Source organism: Carex rostrata, chromosome 13, assembly GCF_964058835.1.
Source record: "Carex rostrata chromosome 13, lpCarRost1.2, whole genome shotgun sequence".
In the NCBI taxonomy this organism is placed as follows: Eukaryota; Viridiplantae; Streptophyta; class Magnoliopsida; order Poales; family Cyperaceae; genus Carex; species Carex rostrata.
The window spans coordinates 2,629,637-2,652,925 of NC_135930.1; the positions used below are offsets into that span (position 1 = coordinate 2,629,637).

The 23,289-nt window shown below is 35.9% G+C and overlaps 2 protein-coding genes across 2 annotated transcripts; both read right to left on the reverse strand.

The window, feature by feature from the left end:
* Nucleotides 1-10,988: 10,988 nt before the first annotated feature.
* Nucleotides 10,989-11,771, reverse strand: LOC144564463 (zinc finger protein ZAT3-like). The gene has a single exon (XM_078314060.1). The coding sequence runs from the start codon at nt 11,769-11,771 to the stop codon at nt 10,989-10,991; it is 783 nt and encodes a 260-aa protein (XP_078170186.1).
* A 6,509-nt stretch (nt 11,772-18,280) lies between these two features.
* LOC144564464 (ABC transporter B family member 4-like) lies at nt 18,281-21,855 on the reverse strand. Its single transcript, XM_078314061.1, has 6 exons — nt 21,778-21,855; nt 20,826-21,064; nt 20,202-20,431; nt 19,459-19,754; nt 19,043-19,316; nt 18,281-18,750 (listed from the first exon to the last, which is right to left on the reverse strand). The coding sequence occupies exons 1-6, from the start codon at nt 21,853-21,855 to the stop codon at nt 18,281-18,283; spliced, it is 1,587 nt and encodes a 528-aa protein (XP_078170187.1).
* Between the last annotated feature and the right edge of the window lie 1,434 nt (nt 21,856-23,289).

Below are 23,289 nucleotides of genomic sequence, written 5' to 3' on the forward strand. Positions count from 1 at the left end.
TAATTAATTAACGAGAATCTTTCCTCTTTCCTTTGTCTTTTCACCTTCCATTTCAAAATTAATTAAAAAATAACTTTACTATTTCTTCTTCTTATACTCAGTTACTGCAGGTTAACTCAAAATCTTTATGTGTATGCTAAGTTTATATTTAACCATCATAAAACACACTCATATAAATAATTCATATTTTTTTTAGGGAACCGTGCTGCCCAATTTGGATAAAGATATTGCAGAATATCCGTGGAGGGCCAATTTATAGGCATGCAGTTGTGAAGATATTCAAAGGCGATTTATATATTTTAGTGCTTCAAAATGTTTTAGTTTTTTCAGAAAGAAGAGACCATGTTCTTTTAACTCTCTTTTTTTGCTTTTTTTTGTGTGAGGAGTTATTTAACATTTCTATGATATTATAATTTAGATAATTTATTTCTGAAATCAGAGCAGAGTAAAGTGATATACTGATGACAAGAAGTATGGTAACGAAGGCTTTGAAATTTATTTCTGATATTCACCATCGCCTATCCCATGAACTCACTAACGATGAAGTTCCAGTCTTCACTGGTACGAAATCAGGTTTTGAAATGGAGGAGAAGGCCATTACATATTTACTGGTAAATGGAGAATGAAGCTGTCAGATGGTAAAATAAAGTTTTCAAAGAAGCCCCCCAACTCTCCTTATTTTACGGTTTAGAATAGAAAGGTAGTTAACAGTTTAAACTTTTAGATTTGGTTAATTTATTTAAGTTCTAGTTTTATCACGTAGTTGTAGCTTTTATTTTAACTTTTTTCTCTTCTATTATTTTTACTTTTCCTTCAGAGGAATGTTGAAACCTCTCTGTTAACACAACGCCTACTGGCTTCTATTCAAAAAAAAGAAAGTTGAAATGACAAAGGAGAGAGAAAAGATTCTCATTAATTAATTGATTTAGAAAGTTATTTTTTAATACTCATTAATGGGATGAAAGATAGCAGCCACGTGTCAAGTATAGATTGGCTAAACTCAATAGTTGGCAGGATTTTCCTGCCCACAAGTGGGCAGAGGATTCGGTTCCAGAAATAAATCTGCTGTGATTTCAAAGAATCGCAGGGAGACAGCGATTCAAAATCCCTCCCTTCATTTTATGCTATACACGGATCTCAAGACAAGCTATTATTCATACACTAATCTTAAGAAAAATGAAAGGAGAGATTTGGAATCACAGGTTCCTACAATTCTTTGGAATCACAGCAGATTTATTTCCAGGAGAAGAGATGGGTCGGCATGTATTAATTTTACTATCTTAAAAAATTACAATCCGGTCCTTCTTAATTTTACTATTTCTGAACTTTACATTTTGTTTTAGTGAAAGACCCTTAGTTATGTATTAATTTATCACAAAAAAGTCCAAATTTTGGGAGGTTACATCTGAGCTATTAATTTTACTATTATTTGAATGTAATATTATCTTAATTAATATAATTTTTCTAAATTTTAGATTCATTTTATGTTACTCAGATAAATTTGATCGTTCATTAATTTAATAAAAAATTTAATTAGACGAAATGATCAACTTAATAATTAAATCATGTTTTAAAATTTTGGAATATAACACTTAATTAACAGATTTTTTTTTTTTTTTGGAAGCCAACAGATGGAGAGAGCAGCAGGAGCGACTCTGGAGGCGATTTCTCAGGAGGGCTGGCAGGTAGTACAGCGACGGCCCAGGCAACCCAACCCCAGCAACGGCACCATGGCTAACTCGATAGTGAGACCTTACCGCCCTTACTCCTATGCTCAGGTGGTGGCCAACCCATCTCCTAAGGCCACCCCCACCACCTCACCGACCCCCTCTCTGCCAACCTCTCCAAAGACACCACCTAGAACCCACTACTTCGTCTCACCACACAGCCCTTCCCAACTTCGTTTCCCCCCATCCTCCACCTACCCGGAATGGAGGGGCAGATGTTTCCGATGCTGTCGTACGGGACATGGCTCCTCCTCATGCCGGAACCCCAAAAGATGCGGAAAATGTTGGGGTAATGGGCATACAGCCAAATTCTGCAGGGAGAAGCCTCTTAACCCAGGAGCAAGACCATACGCACCGGTCAGGAAACCACCTTTACCTTACCCGGTAGAACCCCTGTTCGATGAGCTGTTAAGGGCACCTAGACCTCTGGTCAAGAAGATCATACCGGGAGATCGACCTGCTCGAATTTACTCCTTCATTAATCGAGTTGAGGATCATTTTCGAGAGCTTCAGCGGCTACAAAACTCAGTCTCCATCTCAGCTCCGGGGTTGCAACCAAAGGTGACAGCTGAGCACATTGTCGATTGGGCGGTGGCCACAGGGTTGGTACATTTTGATGAGATTGAAGTGGCTAAACTCTGAGAAGACAAGTTCCTTTTGCATCTTCCAAAAGGGCTTGTTCCAGACACCTTCATCAGGGCAACACCTCCCACTTTGTGGGAGAGAGGAGTCACCTTCTAGCCATGGACTCCTCTCGAGAATGCAGCAGTCAATATCCCCATGTTCAAGGTTTTGCTGGACCTGGATGGTATACCGCCACATCACTTCCGGGAAAGGGAGGTCATCAAGGCAGTTTCCAATTTTGGGGTGTTCTTAGGCACGGTCAATCACCCGGAAGGCGATCTCCAAATCGCGACTGTAGTGGTGGCGGTTCATGATTTATGCAAGATCCCACACATCATCACCATGGTGTCCGGCGGCCTCGAACATGATGTGAGGGTGGACCCGGTGAATTGGCAACCTGGGCCTATTTACAAGCGCTTGGATTTGCCGTCTCTCCCGCCCATCTATACTAAGCCGGCAGAGGCATCTCCATCGTCGCCGGAGGAGGAGATGTTTGATGAGGGGGAAATAATACACATGTCGCGTACGACCTTAATGGAACTATGTCAAGGGAGGGATCCATCATCTCTGCCGGTGGCCGTTAAGGCTGCCATGGTCGGAGCCCGCTCTGCGGCGCCCTACATAGGGGTACATGATGACCAGGCCTTAGAAAACCACCTTAGCCGCCTCTATGACACGGTTGGGAAACATGAATGTTTCAATATGACAAGGCCTCAGCCACAGAAGATCATGTTGCGTGGCACTGAATCCGCAGGCGGTGAGGCATGCCGGGGGGGCCCACAGGAGAGAACTACGGATATCATACGGCCTCTACACAGAAGTGATCCTGTAGCGGAGAAAAAAGGGGAACTTTTAGGTGCCCCAAACAGTACCACTCAATCACAAAGGCCACATAAGGTCCCTCTCACTGATGTCCCCAGGCCTGAGGCTGATCCTTTGTCGGGTCTGCGGCAGAACCTTCCAGGATCAGATATTCGGAGAATCAGCGCAGAAAGCAGTGCCAAACGGCTACCTTTGGCGGACACAGCTGGATCTGGTGCTACGGCGGGTCGTAGAACCTCAAGGGGAAGGGGTCATGCATTGAATTCAACGTCTAGTAGGCCACAACATATCACCGCTACAAACACTACCTCCCGTGCAAGGGGACTAAGTCCAAAAGGAGCTATTAGAAAAGACAAACAAGTGTGCTGCAGCACAAAGGGGATCGCGACACGTGTGGGACAGGGTGGAGATGCTACAATTAGAAGGCGCAGGAAAACAATGGGGCCTATGACGGATAATTCTAGGCCTTCTTCTGGGCCTTTAGCAAAAACAAATTCTAGCAAAAGGGACCAAGGAAGAGATTGTCAAGTGAATTTAGACCCCCAGGGCTTTTACAATGTCGAGGTCCATTATTCACAGTGCACAGACATTGCGGCTGGAGCGGGCCTTTCACCATCTGTAGTAATGGAGACGGTAGAAGAAGACAATCAAGAAAGGCAAGCACAATACTTGCAAGGAATAGCAGGCTTTAAACAGGATGATAGAAGAGACACAGATGATGAGCAGCTGCAGTTCCCTCTAACTGATGAGGAATTTGAGTCCGATCAAATGGAGTCCGATCAGGACTGACTAGGCTCCAACTGGAGCGGTTGAATTTGGGTTTTTAATTGGGTAATTGTTTTCTATGTTAGACATCAAAAAATTCAAACTTTTATGCTGGAACATTAGGGGCTTGGGATGCCCGAAAAAATGTGGTGTGGTTAGAGATGTTTTACGATCATCAAGGGGTGACATATGTTGTTTTCAAGAAACAAAAATTAATGAAGTAGATTATGGGTTTTTGGCTCGTGTTTTGCCATCTTTCTTTGATAAACATTGTGTGTATCTTAATGCAACTGAGAGCAGGGGAGGTTTGATAATATCTTGGAAGAGATCGTATTCCTTAGAGAATAGTTGGGCTACAAAACACTCCTGCACGGCATTGCTAAGGCAAATTCAAACGGGCCGATTGATACAAATCACTAATGTATACGGCCCATCCACAGAAGCTGATAAGCCCGCTTTCTTAAAGGAACTTGAAGGACTGCTGCCCCTTGTTCAGGCACCGTGGATGCTCGTTGGCGATTTCAATGTTGTCAGGTGGTTTATCGATAGATCTGGAAATATGCGGGATTTCCAGCTCATGGATCTTTTCAACGCTGTGATTGCCAATCTGCAGGTTTTAGATATTCCATTACAGAATCGCCAGTACACATGGAGCAGCAAGCGTCCAACACCGACCTTTTCCAGACTAGATCGGGTATTTGTCAGCACGGAATTGTCCGCACAGTTCCAATTGATTAGTCTCCAAGGGCTGGAAATGACAGTTTCCGATCACGTTCCGCTGGTCCTTTACTGCAGGCATAGACAAACACAACCACGGTTGTTCAGATTGGAGAAGAGTTGGTTTAAATACCCGAAAATGAAGGAGGTGATTCAACGGTTGTGGGAGGACACGCCGCGGCAACCGGAAATTGAAGGCTTTCAAAGAAGATGTGCAGAGATGCATAATCAATTGAGCCAGTGGCACAAAGAAAACTTTGCAAGTTTGACAGAAAGGCTAAGTTTCTGTAAAAGGGCAGTACTTTTCTTTGATCGCATTGAGGAGAAGAGACCATTGGATGCGAGAGAATTCTCTCTAAGAATTAAACTCAAAGAGAAAATTTTTGAATTAGCAAATTTTGAGGAGGAGAGGTGGTACCAACGATCGAGATGCAAGTGGTTACAATGTGGCGATAGGAATACTTCCTATTTTCACAATTATGCTTCTTCGAGGGCAAGGGCAAATTCTATTCTGCAAGTCACTCATGAAGGCAGGGAAATCACGGATCAAGCTGAGATTATTCATCTGTTCTATGCATCCATGCAATCGATTCTTGGGGAGACGTCCCAGGTTCTGAACTTTGATGTAAGGGCACTATACCCACAAAGGAGTGATCTTGCCGGTTTACAGAGCAATTTCACAGATTTTGAGATAGAGGCGGCTGTAAGAGGATTGGCGAGCAATAAGGCTTGCGGCCCTGACGGACTTCCGAATGAATTCGTGAAGGATTTCTGGCCTCAACTAAAAGGTGAAATCTCGGCTTTGATAGGCGCCTTCTATGACCACTCCTTAGACCTGACTGCGGTCAATAGAGCCAATATCATATTTATTCCTAAGAAGCAACAACCTCAAAAGACATCCGATTATCGCCCGATCTCAGTTATCAATCTGCTGCCTAAAATTATCTCCAAAATATTGGCAAACCGCCTGGCTGAAACCTTGCCTGACCTCATATCAATTCAGCAAACGGCTTTTGTAAAAGGTCGTTACATTGCGGAAAACTTCCTTTCAACAAGGGAAATCATCCACCATCTGTCAGCAGGAGGTCATGAGGCAATTTTCGCAAAGGTTGACTTCTCTAAGGCGTTTGATTCCATCAATTGGGATTTTCTGATAACGGTAATGGAGGGCCGTGGTTTTCCGCCTAGATGGATGAGGTGGATTTCGGACATATTGGGGACAAGCTCCTCTAGAATTGTCATGAATGGAGAACGGTCTGCATATTTTCAACACAAGAGGGGTCTCCGGCAAGGAGACCCACTTTCTCCCCTTTTGTTCATACTCGGTTGATGTTTTGCAAGTCATGGTCTCCAACATCAATAGCACTCTGCGCACTAGATTGTCCCCTAAAATTCCTGAACCAATGTTGGCCCTGCAATATACAGACGACACTGCATTCATCCTGAATGCAGATTTTACAACAATCTCCTCTTTCAGGATCCTTCTTCGACTGTTCACTAAAATGTCGGGTCTCAGCATTAATTTCTCAAAAAGCTCAATAGTACCAATTAACATGGATCAGGAAAGAGTGCGGATCATTGGAGCAATAACGGGTTGCACAATCACCAGTTTTCCGGTAATCTATTTGGGTATGCCCCTGTCGGTGAGGAAACCAAATAAGCAAGCTTTTGCGCCAGTTATTGAAAGACTTCAGTCAAGGCTTCAAGGATGGCACAGTAAGCTTTTATCAAGAGGCGGTAGGCTACAACTTCAACATTCTGTGCTCTCAGCCATCCCGATCTACTTTATGTCATGTTTCAAATTTCCAAAATGGCTAATCCAACGCATTGATAAGATCAGGCGGGACTTCCTTTGGGGAAGGACCACGACAAATTCCAAAGGAATGTCATTGGTAGGTTGGGACACGGCTAGGCTCCCAAAGCGATGTGGTGAAATGGGAATTATGGATTTAGAGCAACAAAGCATTGCTTTGTTGTTGCGTTGGTGGTGGCGACTTTATGAGAATTCTAACTCGCTGTGGGCTTCTACCTGCATCAGATTATATGCAAAGAGAACTCAAGAGGGGGGTGGAAGGGCTTGGATTATCACGGCATCTTTTTTCTGGAAGTCAATGGGGAAAATAAAGGCTCTATTCAATTGGAGCACGTCCTGGAAAATAGGGAATGGTCTTCTAATCAGTTTCTGGTATGACTCGTGGAATGGAGAGCCAATTTTGAATTTCTATGAGCGGGTATTACTGCCGCAGAGCCCGGTAATGTCTCTATTTCAGGGAGCTTACTTGTTGGGGATGGTTGCTCCGGGTCTGAATATCCAATTCACCGTGTTGCAAGATCAAATTAGATGGATTTGGGCCGCCTCTGGAATATACTCATCCAACTCGATTTATAAATTGCTAGTTTCAGGGGGTAAAACGAATTTCAGAAGTTATGGGGTCTGGACTGCAAAAGTACCTCCAACAGTTAGAGTTTTTGGCTATCTAATGATAAAGAAGAAACTTCTGACAAGGGACGTATTAAATAGGTGGAATGTCATTTGTGATCAGGGCTGTGTGATGTGTAATGCTCAGAGTTGTGAAACAATTGTTCACTTGTTGTTTTACTGTCCTTATGCGAAACGGGTATGGATGGTGATCCGACAATGACTGCGTACCGGATTGCTGACTAGAAGCATAGACCAGAGTCGGTTGTCAATAAGAAGAGTGATGGATCTCTCCTTCGGAGAGTTCAGACCTACTGATGCGGTCAAACGGGGTGATTGGATCTGCTGGATTTTATGCGTGGCTTGGGGTATTTGGAGGCAGAGGAACAATGCCATTTTTAGAGGAGAGTTGGTACCCCCTGATATACTGGCAAATAGAGCACTGCAGGAAGGTGCGTTGTGGTTAAAGGTTATAGGCGTGTAGTCCTTTTAATCATTACCATATTGTAATTTGACAGCCTCTGTCAAATATTATAAAAAAAAAAAAAACACTTAATTAACATAGTTTTTTTATAAATTATTTTTATCAATTTTTTCCTAATTTTTGGCTACAAAACAAGGCTCCTGCCAAAAAAACCCGATTTACCGATCCGATTTTCCAATTCCGGCCGATTCATTCGATTCTAACTAGGCGGTCAAAAATCCGATTCCGATTCCGATTTTTTTAACTATGGAAATTAGCTCGATTCTTTAGATTTTCTGTGTACTTCTGCTGTTTGTGAGCATCTCTACATCAGGGGTGTTACATAATATGTTCTTGCCCCAAGGCATGGTGACAGGTGAGCTCTTCTCAATAATTTTGGAGCCAGTGAATTGAGGAGAGAGAAGTGTGGGTTGTGGGTCCGGGTCCGAAATTGGTTTTCATAAGGAAGCATCACTTCGTACTGTGCTACATAATATTGTTTTCATAAGTTGATCTTTCGGTAATAACCTAGAACGAGCCTCAGTCTATTCTCCGGAAGGGCTAAAGGGGGAGATTTAGAAAGGTGTATCAACAATGAAGTACGATATTAGTTACAAAATATTGGTTTGTTATTTATAACAGAGAGAACAGGGGAGAGAGAAAAGGAGGAGGGGGGTTGGGGGAGGGAGTTGAAGTCAGTCTATTCTTTGCCAGAACCACGCACAATCAAAGCATGTAATCTTAACCGTTCAATGTGGGTCCTACATTTTCCTCTTTTAGTATTTCTATTTATATCTAATTTGATTTTCTTTTCACATCTAATAATATTTGTAGACAATGCAATATCTATTTATAAAAACTTGACACTATTAAAAATTCTGTTCATGAGTATTATCTTAATAAATTATCTAACATTTATCATTTTGTTTTTAATATTTAAAATAGTTGTAGCTAATATTCGATAGGGTTTAGGATTTAGAGTTTATGGAAATATTTGATATGAAAAATTGGACGAAGCACCCAGATTATGTTATTTTAAAAGAAAAATGATAATGCATGATTTTTTGAAGTTGCTTCTTCTATTTATTGAGGAGAATTTTTTTTTACTCTAATTTAATTTCCAGCTGATGCAAAATTAGTTGTATAAACCAAAAAAAGATTTTCATATGCACTGACTTTCACTTACATTGATGGTTATTAATTAATTAATTAATTGTTTGTAGGGGATTTAAGGTTTTATCTTTATACTTTGGTTAACAAAATTAATGTTTCTTTCCAAAATTATTTACCTCAATCAACCTTAAAAAAAATAGTTACTTCAATACATGTTATCACTACATATGTTAGAGTAAAACATATATTTGTCACATAGCCTTTGTGAAAGCTTCATGGTAAGAATAGTAGGGAATGAGAAAAGGATAAAATTTTGGGAATACAATTGGGGCCTTGGTTTCCTGTATAAAGAATTCCCACTACTATATGATGAAGCTACAGATAAAAACTTATCAGTAGAACAAGCCTTCCGACAAAATTTTGCAAATATGTGCATCATTTCTGGAACAGCACAGCAAGGGGCATTATTGGAACAGCTTCAACAATTGCAGAATTTACTGGTAAATCATCCTTCTTTATCAATGGCGCAAGATGAAATAGGGTCCAAATCACTTACTGGATATACAACATCCATAACCGGTATGGTGATAATGCTTCTAGTAAAGAGAGGAAGAAAATACAAATATTCTGAAGAAACCAATGCCAACACATGGAGGACAGTGGAGATTTCCAGAGAAGAGTGGTATACTGGTATCACAGTCAGGATACTGGTACGAAAACAGTGGAGATTTCCGGAAATTAACAATTGAGAATAATGGAGATGGGGGATACTGGTACGTGATCAGGAATACTGGTACAAGATTCGGTTACTGGTACAAAGACCGGTACAGAATTTTGGTTACTGGTACGATAATGAAAGAAGGAAGCTACGTGAAATTAGGAGCAGCAGTGCAAGATACGCTGTATTCTTAGAAGAACGGTGCGAAATTGCAAAAAACAGTGCATCTCTACTCATTGACAAGAAGTTTTGCAACTTTTACATTTTAAACCTTGGTTTTTGTCAATTTTTATTTTTCCCTTTTTATGTCTGATTTTGTGGTTGTTTCCACTTTCTATTTCTGTTTCTGTTTTTTTCATTTTTTTTTCTCTCATATTCAACAAAGTTGAATAACATTAAGTTTTTGTAATTGGTTTCATGTTGAAACCTTTTTATGGTTAATAAAACAAATAAGGACTAGATCCTTATTTTTTCTAAAAAAAAAAACATATATTTGTCACAAAAAGGAACATTTTTCTAAATTAGTAAGTATGCAAAGTCAATCGGATATCAATATCAATATGTTATTGCCACAAGGCATGGTGACAGCGGGGGAGCTCTTATAAGAGAAGGAAGAATGCTACTGTATTTTTATTACTGTATTGTACAATATAATGTGTAGATGTAGTATGTACATGTACTGCATATAGTACCTGAAACTTTTTATCCCATGTTTGTTGCTCATTGTGCAAAGATTTTGGATGTGCTAAAACAATAAAAAAAAATGCTCAATTGTGCCTTACAAAATACAAGCCATGGTAGCCACTACCAAGTCTTAAAAAAAAAAAAAAAAATACAAGCCACCAGAAAAGCTGAAATTTTTTTACTTACCATCTCAATAATTCAAAATTAAATAACCACCACCTTTGATTCAAAATTCACATGTTACCACGCATGCACCTCCAAAATGCACACCAATTTAGTGCACATACTGGAGAGGCGCACCAACTGCTACTCATTCTGGGTAGACGCACTTGAGTTATCTTTCTTTTTTTAACCAAAAAAAATACAATGTGTATTTGTGAAATTTCGGGTGAAAGGTATTTTTTTTGATAAAATGTTATATGTTTTTTGGATGAATATTTTAATTATACGAGTAATTCTCACATGCTTAAATAAAAGTGGATTGATACGATAGATAATAAAAGAGGAATATGAGACATACGATAAAAGTAGAATATAAAAGTCAAACACATGACATAAAAGTTTGTCACAACATAACAACTAAATAACATTGTCAAAAAACATAATAATTAACAACTAAATAATAGTCCCGAAAGATATAAACTAATAAGATTAACACGGTATTACTATTTATTAATAAACAAATAGAAACTACGTACCAAAAAAGTTTAACTAACTGAACTTACAAAACATGCACTTGTAATTAGTTATAATTAATAGCAAAGTGCAAACTCTTCCCATTAATTCCAAAAAAAAAAAAAACTACAGACCACTACAGACTCCATTAAAATAAAATCATTTGTCTTAATTTCCAATGGAAAAATAAAACTACCGCAACAGACTCCATTATACTGCTACTTAATTATAAGCTAATATGAAACGCGTTCTGCCTTCAGCCTAGAGGCATTCATTAACAGCATTCTGTGCCATGTCAGCTTGACCATTTGGCACCTCACTGGTCGTACTGATCAGTTTCTTTTTGTAATGAGCCCGCTTGTGCCCACCTAGCTGCTGCCCCGTAGCATAACTCTCATTGCAAACCTCACACACATGGGACCCGCTTTCGCTTTTCACCTTCCTCTTCCTCTTCCGACTCTTCTGCACTTCACCATTCTTTAGTACTTCAGTCGGTTCCTGAATTGCTTCATTCTTCCTCTTCTTTTTGTGACTGGAGCCATGCTCGACTAAAGCCTGGTCCGAAGGGAAACTCCTGTTGCAGTTTTCAGAGGCATGCTTCTTCTCATCCAATGGATCAGATTCCATGGTCCTCCACGAGTCATTTGATTTTGAGCGTGACATCTCCATCAAAGTAAGAACAGCCACGACATCCTCCAGGCTGTTCATGTCTATCACGGGTTTCCGGACGCGCTTTCTAGTTGAGGCCCATCTATAAGGGAGAAGGTGATCAGCTGGCCTTTTGAGAGTACCCTTCAAGCTTTTGTCTTGATGGATTCTCATGTGGCCAAACTTGGCTTGGTCCGTCTTGAATCCCTTGCCACAATGGTCACACTTAGATTCTAGTTTGGGATCTCTTCTTGAGGTAGAAGGAGACCCCTGGAGGCAAGGCACTGGAGCAGACGATGATGAAGATTGACCTTGGTCTGATATGTAAAAGTGAGGTGGAAGGGAAAACTCCTCTGGTTTAGATGGTAGATTTATCAAAGCATAAAAGTTCTCCATTTGTCAAAGATTGCAAGGGTTCCTGCTTAAGAACGGAGAATTGAATTTAGATGAAGTGAATGCAAATTATGTATAGTTGTCTTTCTTAAAAATAACGAAGAACTCCTTAATTCAACTTTAAAAAATAGACATGCGGAAAACAACAAAAAATGGCTTTCAAAATGAGAATAACATTTTAATAATCTAAAATTAAAAATCAAATTAACAATGCAGTTTATACTTTAAAATAATACAATATAATCATTAAATTAGAGAATGTTAAAAATCTTGGATGGAAGAACAATTTTTGTTTGAGTTATGATCCTCGTGAGAGGGCATGGGTTCGACTCTCACTTCTGACATTTTAATATTCTATTTTTTTCTTTTTCAAAGCCTCCAAATTCCATACGTTGTTAATAGAACAAAAGATTATTTCCATCTAGATTTCAAATTCATGACCCCCACATTAGAGACCATACAGTTTTATATTCTTATATGAAAATGAAGATTGAAAAACAAAAAATATCCACGGCAACACAAAATTCCCCAAAAAAAATAAACAAGAAAATTCTGAACAAAGATGGCTTGCAAGAAATACCTTGGGAACTTGAAAGAAGTTGAAGAAAACTAAGTTGGAGAAGAGATTGTTTGTTCACTAACCTAGATTGAGTCTGACACTCAGTTTATTCTGCGGAAGGGGGCCTGTTATTGAAAACAGAGAGGGCATGCAAGACTAAGAGAGCGAGAAACAATCAAAGCAGATGTAATGAACGTTGGGGTGCTTGATATATATAGAGGCAATAGAAATTGAGGCGGTGAAAATAATCCTGCTATTAATAGATTAATTAATTAGTGCCCAAGTCATTTGTCTGGGTCACATACATTTTCCTTTTTTAATCTGATTTCCTTTTATATCTGGTTTGATTCCCTCACATCTAAATTTGACAAGGCAATTACTATTTATAATTAACAACCTTGACACTGAAGAAAGTAAGTATCTCACATTTATCGTTTTTTCAGTATTTTAATTTTAATTAGTTGTATCGATTCATTACTGGTTGGTTTATATTGAGTTTTAATTTAGAGACAATTTCTTTATTTATCCTAAAAAATAAATATAATTTTTTTTGTCTGTAAAAATTTAAATTTATCTCATTCATCTTTTGGTTTATATTGAGTTTTAATTTAGGGACAATTTCTTTATTTATCCTATTCACCTTTCATTTTTTTTGTCTCTAAAGATTTAAATTTATCCTATTCACCTTTCAACTCTTACAATATTATTTTATTTATATCATATAATTAGTTTCAATTTAATTATAATGTAATTATTAAAAACTACCTTCACTGTCGTCTACCCTGCAACCAACTTTGTATTTTTATTTTTGTTTAGAGGAGGAAATATGTAATTTCAAATTTTAGAGGAGGGAATATGTAATTTTGAAGTTTTTGAGGGGTATACGTGAAATTCCCCCTATCCTTTACGGCAGATGGTGAAACAATTATTATGTAGTTTTAAATTGTTTCTAATTACTTTTACTTTTGTGTCAGAAAATTTGTGTACTCATAGCAAACATTAGAACGCAATAATTTTAATAGTAAAACTTACAATTCATAAAAGGTGAAATTAACGATAATGCAAAATCTGTGGTCAATATGATCACTACTTTTCAACTTGTGAGAGAAGAAAACTGGATGATGCTATGACGATGTACCGACTAAAGAGTTATAAAAAAGGATACTTTTGGTATAGGCATAGAAATGATACTTTTGGTATAGGCATAGGAAAGGTACTCTTGGTGTACTCCAATTTTGGCATTTTTGTAGTAATCGAAAGTGTATTTTTATTAGCGCTATTTTGAGGGCTCATTTTCAAATATTGAGGGCATAATGAATCTTTTCTAGTGTTATACCACTTTTGTCCCTAATTAATAATTTTTTTTCTATGTTCTAAACTTAATTATTCTTACAAGGTGAAAGGAACAGCTGTCAGATTTAGGCCTATCTATTTATGGAAATAAATAAATTAGTATGGATAAACTTTATCTGCCATGGCATACATACATGCATATGGTGTTAATAAGTATAAATCAAAAACTTATAGCAAACAAATTGTAATGCATCATGTTAACAAATTAAAAACTAATTAAGTTGAATCAAATCAATAGCTGAACCTAAATTTAAACATAGCCTACTTAACTAGTACTTATACATGTAATATTTTTTTTTTTCAAAAATACATTTATTTGATATTTTCAAAATATCAAGCACTATTCAAATTAGAAAACTAAATTTGTAGATGTATTTTCATTTTTTTAAAAACCACATCTATTACATTAGGACCGATTTCAAAGATATATATTTATTGTTTTAGCATCAAACAATTAAGCGTTTTTTTAATTGTTTTAGCACATCCAAAATATTTGCACAACGAGCAATAAACATGGATAAAAAGTTTCAGGTACTACATACATACTGCATGTACACATATATTAATTGTACAATACAGTAATAAAAATACAGTAGTATTCTTCCTTCTCTTATAAGAGCTCCCTTGCTGTCTCAATGCCTTGTGGCAATAACATATTGATATTGATATCCGATTGACTTTGCATACTTATTAATTTATAAAACTGTTCCGTTTTGTGGCAAATATATGTTTTACTCTAACATATGTAGTGATAACATGTATTGAAGTAACTAATTTTTTTTAAGGTTGATTGAAGTAAATAATTTTGGAAAGAAACATTAATTTTGTTAACCAAAATATAAAGATAAGACCTTGAATCCCCCACAAACAATTAATTAATTAATAACCATCAATGTAAGTGAAAGCCAGTGCATATGAAATTTTTTTGTGGGTTTATACAACTAATTTTGCATCAGATGGAAATTAAATTAGAGTAAAAAATAATTCTTCTCAATAAATAGAAGAAGCACCTTCAAAAAATCATGCATTATCATTTTTCTTTTAAATTAAAGAAAAGGTCTTTCTCCACTGACCTTTGTCCACCATCTGTCCACAGTCCTTATCCACTTCCGTTTAACTGATTTTCACAGATTTAGTCCCCACATTCCAATGAAAATTCAAAACCTTATCAGATTGCACGTATTTAAATCTTCATTCCCGATCATCTCTTTTCTTTTTAAATCTCATTTTCAAAAACTTCCTTTCCGATCAGATTATCTTCCTGCGGAGGTGATTTCCTTCCTCTTTTAAATCTTCCTTCCATTTAATTGATTTTCACAGATTCGGTCCCCACAATTTTACAGGATATAGTTTACAGTTTTACATGATATGCAGAGTGTTTTATAAGATATAGTTCACAGTTTTATAACCTTATTTATTTATTTTTATTTTTTTGCAGGATGGTATTTCGAAGAACGCTAGTTTTTTTTATGATATTCTGGATGTTGAATGATATAATTAGGTTTGCTATTTTATGGTGAATAATATGGTTTGTGTTGAACAGATATTGTGTGTGGTGAATATTGTTGTTTTGTTAAACAAATGATGTATGTATGTTTAGATTCAGAAATTTTACAGTATACATGGAATTGATTTATAGTTTAGATTTAGAAATTTTACAGTATTGATTGTTTGTAAGTTGTATGTTTTATGTTTGTAGTTTAAGTTGAAATTTTGTATTTTTTTACAGTTTATTTTATCCTTTTCATATGCTTATTTTAAATTATTGAAATTTTATAGTTTTTACGTTTTATTTTCACAATTTGATAGTATTGAAAATTTATGTTTTTTAATTTGTAGTTTAATCGTTTTCATCAGCTAATTTTACATTATTTTAAATTTATAGTTTTTACTTTTTATTTTCACAGTTTAAGTTTACAATTTTACAGTATTGCAAATTGATATTTTTTAAATTTTATTTAATCTGCTAATTTTACAATTTTGTAATTTTATAGTTTTTACCTTTTCATTTCACAGTTTAACTTGAGATTTTTATAGTATTGAAAATTGATATTTTTCAACATTTTACTTTATCGTTTTCATCTGTGAATTTTGCATGTCTATAATTTTATAGTTTGTACATATTATTTTTATAGTTAAAGTGGTCAATTTTATAGTATTCATTATTTTGATGATTTATTTGTGTGAATTCAAGAAAAAAAATCGGAAAATTTAATTTTGTCTTTTATCATGTTTTTTGTCAAAATAATTGTTAATAACTAACACTAACTGCCAATAATTTTCTATAACTGTAGTTTTTGAAATTACAGTTTGAAATTACAAATTTTTTTTCTCCTATTGTGCAAGTTGCAATGTATTTATAACTATCATGGGACCACTTCAAATAGTTGCTGAATGTTTTGTTTTTAACTGATACATTTTATGTGATATATTGTATAATTATAAAGCATGTAAAAGTAATTTTACAGTATTCGCACAAGTTAAAGCTGTAGACAAATGGTGGACAAAAGTCTGTGGACAATTAGACGCTTCCTTAAAATAACATAATCTAGGTGCTTGGTTCAATTTTCCATATCAAATAATTCCATAAACTCTAAATCCTAAACCCTATCAAATATTAGCTACAACTATTTTAAATATTAAAAACAAAATGATAAATGTTAGATAATTTATTAAGATAGTACTCATGAACGGAATTTTAATAGTGTCAAGTTTCTATAAATAGATATTGTGTTGTCCATAAATATTATTAGATGTGAAAAGAAAATGAAATTAGATCAATAGAAATACTAAAGAGGAAAATGTAGGACCCACATTGAACGGTTGAGATTACATGCTTTTTTTGTGCGTGGTTCTGGCAAAGAATAGACTGACTACTGAGGCTCCTCTGTTATTAAATGACTGAAATCAACCCCCCCCCCTTCTCTCCTCTGCTCTCTCTGTTATAAATAACAAACCAATATTTTGTAACTAATATCCTCATTCATTGTTGATACACCTTTCTAAATCTCGCTTTAGCCCTTCCGGAGAATAGACTGAGGCTTGTTGTAGGCTACTACCAAAAGATCAACAGTATGTAGCATTGTACGAAGTGATGCTTCCTTCTGAAAACCAATTTCGGACCCGGACCCACAACCCACACTTTTCTCTCCTCAATTCGCTGGCTCCAAAATTATTGAGAAGAGCTCACATGTCACCATGCCTTGGGGCAAGAACATATTATGTAACACCCCTGATGTAGAGATGCTCACAAACAGTAGAAGTACACAGAAAATCTAAAGAATCGAGCTAATTTCTAAGAAAAATAAGAACTAGATACAGAAAAGTAAAAATGAAATAATAAACTATTCAAAATTTCATTTTATTCCACGATCCGAACTGGTACAAATGAAGCCTATTTATAGGCGATACTAAGATAGAAAGGAAATACAATTTGGATTAACAGATCTTTCCAACCCGACCTGATAAGCCAACTAACTCCTAACTAAAATCTGACAAATTCTGTACTAGTAACTAAGGGATGGATTGGAAATACAAACATGTCATTTCTGTAATGAGCAAGAGGAATCCACCTTATGTACATAGAGATAAAATATTTAGTTTCGGATGGATGCATTCTAAGATGTTCATAGGGGATGGAATTCTTTTGAGGATCTCGTTCTGTAGGTATTGCATTTACCTTGAGAACAGCAACAGGCTTGCTTGATTACAGTGTGTGCTCTCTGTTGGAATGTGTGGAAAGAAAGAAATGGGTTGTGTTGTAATGCTTATTCTATTAAAACTGTAAGGCAAGTCATCATACTAATTGGCTTTTGTTGGATTACTGTTCAGGAAATTTGAAAGCAGGAGTTGTCACACACCTTCCTAAACGGAGACCATCTGACTTGAATCACGAGATGGAAACAACATCCTGTCTTTCACCACAAGGGATTAATTGGTTAGTTGCTTCAATTATTACTAAAAAAAAATGATGCATTATGTGTTTCCAAGAAGTATAATTAGTTTAAATGAATGGGCACTAATTAATCGTGAATCAATGAAGTGAGCCTCACCAGAAAACTTGGAGAAAGATTTAACAACACTACAGTTTTTACTTCACGCAGCGCATTGACAATAGATTCAAAACAGGATTGCATATGACTCGTGCGCTGCATGAAGAAAAATAATCTCTGTCAATGTTTTTTTGGATAATACGTCTAAGATTAATGTAAACTTGATATCCTAAATTAATATTTTTTTTTCGATAATATGTCTAAGATTAATGTGAACTAGATATTCTGAATTAACGTTTTTTTTAGATTATACGTCTAAGATTAATGTGAACTTCATATTCTGAATTAAATTTTTTTTAGATAATACATCTAAGATTAATGTAAATTTGGTATCCTCAATTAATGATTTAGGAGTATCTATTGATTATTATGGCGAAAGATCTCGCATTTGGTTCATTGGCAAAGCCACATGTCCTCTAATGTGGGAGGTCATGGATTTCAAACTCAAATAGAAAAAATCATTTGTTGTAATAACAGGAGTTTGAAAAGAGTATCGGGTGGCTTGATCGTAACCCTCATTAAAAAAAGGGTATCTATTGTGTCCTTCCTCAATTTGTGTCCTTCCTCATTAAAAAACTTGTGTCCTTCCTCAATTTGTGTGGTGGTTGGAAAAATGCTTCTATTGCACTTGCTATGATCAGTCCAGACATGGGGAACAGTACACCATGTACTGCAGCTGATATTGAGCCCATGATTAAAACAGGAAATTCTGGCTTATTCAAACTCATCAGTCGACCCACAGGTGCCTTTTTAGGAGCACTTTTGTCGCCATAACCTTCATCGGCATCTTCATCATCTGGTGTTAGACCAGGAGTGGTGAAGGGAAGGTTGAAGGAAAGGTGTTTGCTGCTCGCTCCTGACAAGCGACGGCTGAGCGAGCGTTTCAAAGATGCGCTATGGCTATATGATTTGCTTGTAGACACATGATGATGATCTTTGCCCTCATGACTAGCTTCTTGGAGGAGAATTAGTTGGGAGTAAGCACCATCTGGATCTTTTGTCAACTCATCATGGGGACCTTCATAATTAAATAATTATGGGAAAGGATGATAATTATCTTCAATATTGTATACCAATTACTTCATTGGTTGAATTTGGCAATTGGATTTTTCACCAATTTTTTGTTGCAAAAGTGCCAATTGACATGTATACCCAGAAAAATAAATAGAGACTGTTTGTCAAAATAGCACAGAATATAGTAAACATTTGTTTGCACTTCAACAGGGATGAGAATTTGGAAACTGTCTAGTAACACTCGTAGTTTTTTTCAAATATTGAAGTTTTGGAAAATGAATTAGAATTTTATTCACCTTGTTCTACAATTTTACCCTCGTGCACGACCGAAATGCGATCAGCATTTCTCACGGTGCTTAGACGGTGCGCCACAACAAGAGTGGTTCTCTCTACCATTATTTTGTCTAATGCCTCTTGCACAATCCTCTCTGACTCAACATCCAATGCACTTGTGGCTTCATCAAGCAATAAGATCTTAGGGTTTTTCAAGATAGCTCTTGCAATTGCAATCCTCTGCTTCTGACCCCCTGAAAGTTGAGCCCCACGCTGACCAACCATAGTATCTAGCCCCTGGACAGGATTAATATAAACATATTGGCTGTTAAAATTGATTTGTTATATTATTAACAAGTTGTGTACAGAACAAATATTGAAACTTGAGTATTTAATAGGAAAAAGGAAGCAAATATATTATTAGGTCTGAGTTACTTACATCAGGCAATTTGTCAATGAAATTGGCAGCATTTGCCAGCTCAACAGCTTGTGTGACCTCTTCTAGCGTGGCTCCCTCTTTGCCATACAATATATTGTCCTTGATAGTTGTCATAAACAACAGTGGCTCTTGGCTAACAAGCCCAATTTTTTCTCTAATCCAACCAAGCTTCAATGTTTTTATATTAACACCATCTATTAGAACCTCTCCTGCTTGTGGGTCGTAGAATCTCTCTACCAAACTTATAACTGTGGATTTCCCACTCCCACTTTCTCCTACTATAGCCATTGTAGTACCTATTATGTGACAAATTCAAACCCCAATTCCATATTAGATTATCATTTTTTTTCTTCTGCGGGATCCTTCTCAGTGTCATTGATTAACTACTTGCAAAAGAGCTAAAATATCAAACTTCCTTAAAAGGATAATTCACCATTTCTACACTCAATTTTACTATAATTGTTTGATTCAGTATGGATTAGTACAGTACATAACTGCAACAGTTGAGGTTTCATTATTAGGCTAGTGGTGTGAAATTATTGAAGTACTTGGGATCCTGATTATAGGAGAACCAACATTAAAAAAGTTCACCTCGAATCACCAAATTTATTTAAGACAACCATTCAACATTGCTACACACTCGATTTTGGTATCATAATTATTTGGTGCAGTGTTTAATTATTCTGATTTTATCATTAGGCTAATGATTTTTCCAATCACAATATGTTTAGCTCACTACATACCGCTGTCAACTCTCAATGAGAATCCATTAAATATTAGCTGCTCGGGTCTTGTAGGATAACTAAAATACACATCTCTCAGCTCGACATCACCATTCATTTTTTCCAAGGTAACACCACTTTCATCATATGCATCAATATCCGGCTTTCTCTTGATTGTTTCAAACATCCAATATGCTGCGGTCTGGTCTTCAGCAAAAGCAGTCACACAAGGAGCTGCATTGCCCAGAAACCTTATTTCATATGTAAAAGAAAAAGGAGAGATTATTACAGTGCTAAATTCAAGTTTGCAGATGGTATATGGAAAAACTAGAGAAGGATTTTGGTTGATTTATCCAGGACGCTCATCTTTTTCTATTTTCACAGTTAGTAGATTAAAATAGTTCCTGGCATACTTTTTCCAGAGGACCACAACTACATACCAATGAGCCTAGAAGGTAATATTTTGGGATGGCTTATATTATCCACACAAAATTTTCATCTTGCTCTCGTTTTTGTACTAGGGCTGGTATCGCAAGGAAGCCAGTACAAAAGCACAAGAGTTATAGTATCTTGTTTGCCTTTTAGAAACAAATAACAGAAAGAAAAAGTTTGAAAAACAAATAACGGAAGGAAAACAAGACTTACGAAGCACCAATGAGGACTGCCAATAAAACACTAATAACTGTGCCTCCACTGTATCCTTTGTTTATAATGAGCTGACCACCATACCATATGGCAAGACCATAACTAGCAAAGATGATTAGGAAAACAGATCCCATGCCAAACCCGTTAGCAGCACCTTCTTTTGCAGTGGCTTGGTAGGTCTTACTTATGTGTTTGTCATAGAGTGAGACAGCTCTGTTCTCTCCATTGAACGAGGCAACCTTTTCAAATAGAAAAATAGAAGTATGTTATTAGATCACATATAAAAGTCATAATTGTAGGCCAATTTGTGTTAACTATGGACCTAATTTCTGAACCAAATGGTATTTAGGGCTAAATTGGGTTTAAGTAAGACTCTTTCTGCAGACAATGGTTTAATTGTTTTTAGGGGGAATTTTATATATCCCCCTCTAAAACAAATTTACATGATTTACATGATTGGGTTTAAGTAAGACCCCTAATGTCTCCTCAAATTTACATGATTGGGTTTAAATAATATATATGACTTTTATGAATCTATTGGACATTTTCTGGAATTTATTTGAATATCTAAAGCCTGAGGGTATTTCTGTATTTTTAGGATCTTCAGGAGCTTCTATACATAATTCTGAGTGTTTTGAATCAATTTCATAATTTTTAAGGCTGAGTTGGTAAGTTATCAGCTCAAAAGGACTTGTCTGTGAATTCAGAAAGCCGCCAGGGTCTTTGGTATAAACCTGTTTTTTTTTTGTTCGGTTTTTGCATCTCCTTGGGACTTTATTTATTTATCATTTTGGTCTTTAACCTTCTCTCTAAAACTCTTTTGCTTCTTTTGGGCTTCAACGAGATCTTTAGGCTTCTTTTGCTTTCTCGGTCTTTCTAATTTCCCAGCCTAGTGCTTTTGATTTCTTTGCTTCATTCTATTGTGTTTCCGATCGGACTGGTTTGGCTAAACTGAGGTTTTGGATCCGATAAGAGCTCCCATAGGAAATCCGGCTACGGGGAACTGAAGTGCAGACATGAATGGTATCATTGGTGCTTGAGGAATCACATGGTACCCCTACTGTTAATCAATGATGGTTTGATTAACCAAGGAACTGCCACTTTCGTCAAACATTTTAAGTTCATTCAGATAAACATATTTTAATGTTTTAAATCAATTCCAATTAGTGTTCTGTAATTTGATCATTGTTTCATTATCTAGACTCCAGCACTATCGTGTGTTTTTTGAAATATAAATAGTGCTGAGATTTTTTCTGACACAGTATCTGAGATATTTTTTAAATTTTTTTTCTAAAACAGAAAACACTTGGAGCCCAAAAAATTAATTTCAGCTTCAAAATTTGGATCTGAATTTTTTTTCGGATCCTATGCCATAGAAAAACTCCAGCACTATCGTTCTTTCCCTTTATTATTTAATAATAAGTTCTATAATTAATAAATTATCTGTGAAAAATTGTTTTCCTGATTTATGGTTAAGGTAAAGATATGAAGGTCTCTTTCATTTGATATTTATCTTTGACACTGCAGAGACTGCAGAGAGATTAACAGCAATTTTATTTTCTCATCCTATTTTTTATTTTCTTTCTTTTCTACCACTGATTCTCAGGAGAAAATAAGGTTCAAATTTGTTTCATAGGATGCATGGATATATACTTAACACTCATATTTCATGTCAGATACTTTTTATATTATACCCCTCTATTTTATACAAGAGTAAAGTTTGGGTGCTATGGATAGCATAAGGTCATCCGTGCTACGACCTCATTAACTTATCGTATAAACTTCAAACTTCAATTTTCGTAACTCAATAAATTGGTATGTAATAAACTTGTAGAATACTACTTTTTACTATTTTTGAAATTTTTTTACTATTTTTTTATGATTTATGAAATATGATAAAAAAATGACCTAAAATATTGACAATTTCATTTTATTTTGAAGTCATTGTTTGTCATCTTTCATAAATCATAAAAAGTAGTAAGAAAATTTCATAAATATTAAAGTTTGGTATTCTACAAGTTCATTATATAACCAATCTACTGAGCTAATTAAATCAAAGTTTGAAGTTTATTTGATAGATTTTTAAGGCCGTAGCACAGATGGCCTTATGCTATGCATAGCACCCAAGCCTTACTCTTTATAGAAATCCCAATATTGTTGAAATATAACAATTAAAATATAACTTATATTTTATGCATATCATACTAATGAAAAATGATAAAAACATTGATACAAATTTTACCATCCATCATGTGAATTAAATTTTTTTAATGGTCCATATATTGACAGAATTTTGTGAAACATGGAATGATATTCAGCACGAAAATTAGTACAAAACTAGTTTGTAAGTAGAATGAAAATACAATATTTTTTTTATCTTTTAGCTTAATTTGAGAAAGCAATATTCAAATTGTCAATTTAGTCCAATTAATCATAATCATCATAATATGCAAAATAAAAAGGA

Coding starts and splice junctions, on each gene's coding strand:
- LOC144564463 (XM_078314060.1), bottom strand. CDS start 11,771: ATGGAGAACTTTTATGCTTTGATAAATCTACCATCTAAACCAGAGGAG.
- LOC144564464 (XM_078314061.1), bottom strand. CDS start 21,855: ATGATACCATTCATGTCTGCACTTCAGTTCCCCGTAGCCGGATTTCCT. Junction 21,065..21,777: donor TTATCGGATCCAAAACCTCA/GTTTAGCCAAAC, acceptor CTATTTGAAAAG/GTTGCCTCGTTCAATGGAGA. Junction 20,432..20,825: donor GCAGTCCTCATTGGTGCTTC/GTAAGTCTTGTT, acceptor ATATGAAATAAG/GTTTCTGGGCAATGCAGCTC.